General features: G+C 46.4%; 1 protein-coding gene across 1 annotated transcript; it reads left to right on the top strand.

Moving 5' to 3' along the window:
* Window positions 1-2,480, top strand: LOC120744046 (transmembrane protein 26). The gene is made up of 3 exons (XM_040048162.1): window positions 1-194; window positions 1,101-1,245; window positions 1,743-2,480. The coding sequence occupies exons 1-3, from the start codon at window positions 1-3 to the stop codon at window positions 2,478-2,480; spliced, it is 1,077 nt and encodes a 358-aa protein (XP_039904096.1).
* The last annotated feature ends 277 nt before the right edge of the window (window positions 2,481-2,757 follow it).

Genomic DNA, 2,757 nt, shown 5'->3' with positions numbered 1-2,757 from the left:
ATGTGTCGCCTCCTGAATGTCTTGCTGGCCTTGCTGAGCCGCTTCCTATTTGCTGTCCACGGGGTGGTGACGGTGTGGCGAGTTGTAGCTGTTAAAGAGGAGCCGCTCTATTGGCTGCTGCTGACAGGCGTGGCTCTGTTGGGTGTGGAAATGGCCATCACTCTGAAATGCACCCGTAATGCAGAGTGGAAATGGTAAAACACATTTGACATGATTTTCCTTTCTGCATAACACACTGAGGCTCAGTCAATTTTAAGCCAGATGTTAGCCCTCTGCTTCTTCCTAAATAATAATAATAATAATACATTTTAATTTGTGGGCACCTTTCTAAAACCCAAGGTCACTGTACAAAGCACAGAACAGATTTGGGAGGATGGGGAGTGAGATGCAGGCAGACTTTATAAACCTGTTTGGTGTTAGGGAGTAAATAACTCCTAAACTTGTAGCTGCAAACTCTTTACAACCCATCTGCCCGAGGCGGCTTTTGTAAAGGCCTGCAATATTCTGTGCCACTAAATTCTCTCTTATCATCCGCAGCTCTTTCTCTCTTTCACTGTCCATCAAAGACAAACATATTCCTCTGCTGTATTACTGCTGTCTTTCACTGAACTGTATTATGAGCCTACCATCACATCAATGTCACAGCCTCTCCTATCCACTCACGGAGTAAATGTCTCCTTCTGGCTCGACTCATTTTTGACCAACAAGCTTTTTTTTTTTTTTAAAGAAAGAAAGAAAGGAAAAAAAAAAACATAAACTGACTTCAAATGGATATGAGCATTTAGTGTCACACCTCATTCAACACCAAGCTATGTCTTATTCAAAAGCTCACGAACTGAACATCGTCAGATGCGAGCTTTCTTCGGGCCTCTCTCTTTCTCACTGAGTCTTACTTTGAAGTTCTGTCCTCATGGAGAAGGCTTTGCACTGTCAAGTGGGATTTGCATATATGATGAGAATAATTGCCTGTCTGAAATTCGATGCTTCCTATGGGGAAAAAGGGACTCTTTCTTCTTTAGTGGGTGGCAAAAAAAGAAGAAGCAAATTTCTATAAATAACCTAACCCCCTCTTTCCCTCTCCTTTGGTGATCCTCTTTTAGGTTCTCCCCCATGGTTTTCCTGTACCTCAGTACTGTCATCCCGTCCATTTGGTTTCTGGAGCTGAGCCTGCTACAGTCCAAGCTGCCTTTCAACAATTCCTCGGGCCATGAGCTTCATTTGCTGGCTCACATCCCGATCTCAGCGGTAGGCGTCCCACCAACAAAACTGCCCTGCCTGCCTCAACCCTCCACGCAGCCACATTAAAGCAACACCTGATATCAGATAAGATTTAAATCTAGCAAGGGGGTGGATAAACTATTAGTTGCAGGAAATGTGTAATAGATACACAGAGATGAAGTCCAGATAGGCTCCTGCTTGAAAAATTCTTAGATCTCTTCCCTTGTGAGATGGTCTTAGTGAAATTTCTTTCATGTAGGATTTGGGAGCTTTTTGCCCCATGGCTGTACTCAAGGCTGGGTGGCAGCTTTTGAAACGTGAAGATCTTCCCGTTTTGGGAATATTGTAGAATATCAAGGGGTGGGTGCTTTCAGGATAAACTTGACGCAATGAACCTTGACACAAAACAGTCAACTTATATTAAAAACAGAGAGGAGATGACTGGTTTATTTGATTATTCATTAACATTGAACCCTTGCAAACACTTTCAACATGACTAGACTTCCACTGTTTTATTTATCCAGGGGATTAAGGATCTGGACCCAGAGAACTGGGTAGCTGGCCTGGAGCAAACCATGCTGATAGTCTTGGTTCTGGGTCGCTGGCTCATGCCCAAGGGGGACATGTCACGTGACCAACTCTCACAGCTTCTCATGGTGAATGTGGGACTGGGTGCTGACATCCTGGACATCTTCGACACCTTCAAGGAGCCCGAAGTCAAAACCAACCAGGCAGTTGTCATCATCGGCTTGGCCCTGTTCTCTTGGGCGCTCATGCAGTTTCCTCTGGTTCTCACTCAGACACGACCCCCAAAGGCGGGGCCTTCTCAAGACAGCAAGGGTGGTCCCTTCTGCTGCTCCGGGGCTCCACCCTCATTCACCTCCTGCTGCTCCAGCGAAGTCTGGAGCTTGCTGCTCACAGTGGGACTCCAAGATGGCCCGTTCCTGCTCTACCGGTTCTACCTCATGGTGCAAGAGCAGGTGCTCAACCAGCTGATGATTTTCTTCACCTGCAAGAATATCCTCATTGTTCTTTTGGAGGTCTACAGAATATTTGTGGTGCAGTGTGAGCAGCAGGTATCTGGGCTGGAGAGATGCACTGCTCTGGTGCTCCAGTGTCAAGCACATGGGGTCAGCAGGGAGGAGGAGGAGGAGGTGGAAGAAGAAGTGGGTAAAGACGAATGTTGGGAAGAGCAGAGCTGTCATATAGACATGAAGAAGGGGACCGAGAGGGAGGAAGATCAGAAAGGTGTCCAGGTATAGAAAGGCTCAAAATGCCGTGAGGCATGACTCCGGCCCCCAGGAGGGAGGGAATAGCTTTCACCAAGAATGAAGTCTAAACCCATCTGCCATCTCTTACATCTCAGCCTCGTTTAGAGACAGTCTCAGCTCTCTGGAGGTTCAGCGACTAGAAACAGAGCACAAGAAAAGAGAGTAAGTCCCCATTGAAAAGATCAGAGATGAATTTATGCAACTCCCTTTGATAAAAGTGGTGTTTCCATCACGGGAGCTTTCTCTGCTCGAGAAAATCAGTTCCAAA

The sequence above is a fragment of the Simochromis diagramma genome, unplaced genomic scaffold (genome assembly GCF_900408965.1).
Source record: "Simochromis diagramma unplaced genomic scaffold, fSimDia1.1 OVJJ01000387.1, whole genome shotgun sequence".
Taxonomy (NCBI): domain Eukaryota; kingdom Metazoa; phylum Chordata; class Actinopteri; order Cichliformes; family Cichlidae; genus Simochromis; species Simochromis diagramma.
This window is presented reverse-complemented; position numbering and strand designations above follow the sequence as displayed.

What these genes read in the sequence shown, in the direction of transcription:
- LOC120744046 (XM_040048162.1), top strand. Translation starts at nt 1, where the DNA reads ATGTGTCGCCTCCTGAATGTCTTGCTGGCCTTGCTGAGCCGCTTCCTA. An exon ending in CGTAATGCAGAGTGGAAATG is followed by an intron (nt 195 to 1,100) that starts GTAAAACACATT and finishes ATCCTCTTTTAG; the next exon opens with GTTCTCCCCCATGGTTTTCC. An exon ending in CTCACATCCCGATCTCAGCG is followed by an intron (nt 1,246 to 1,742) that starts GTAGGCGTCCCA and finishes TTATTTATCCAG; the next exon opens with GGGATTAAGGATCTGGACCC.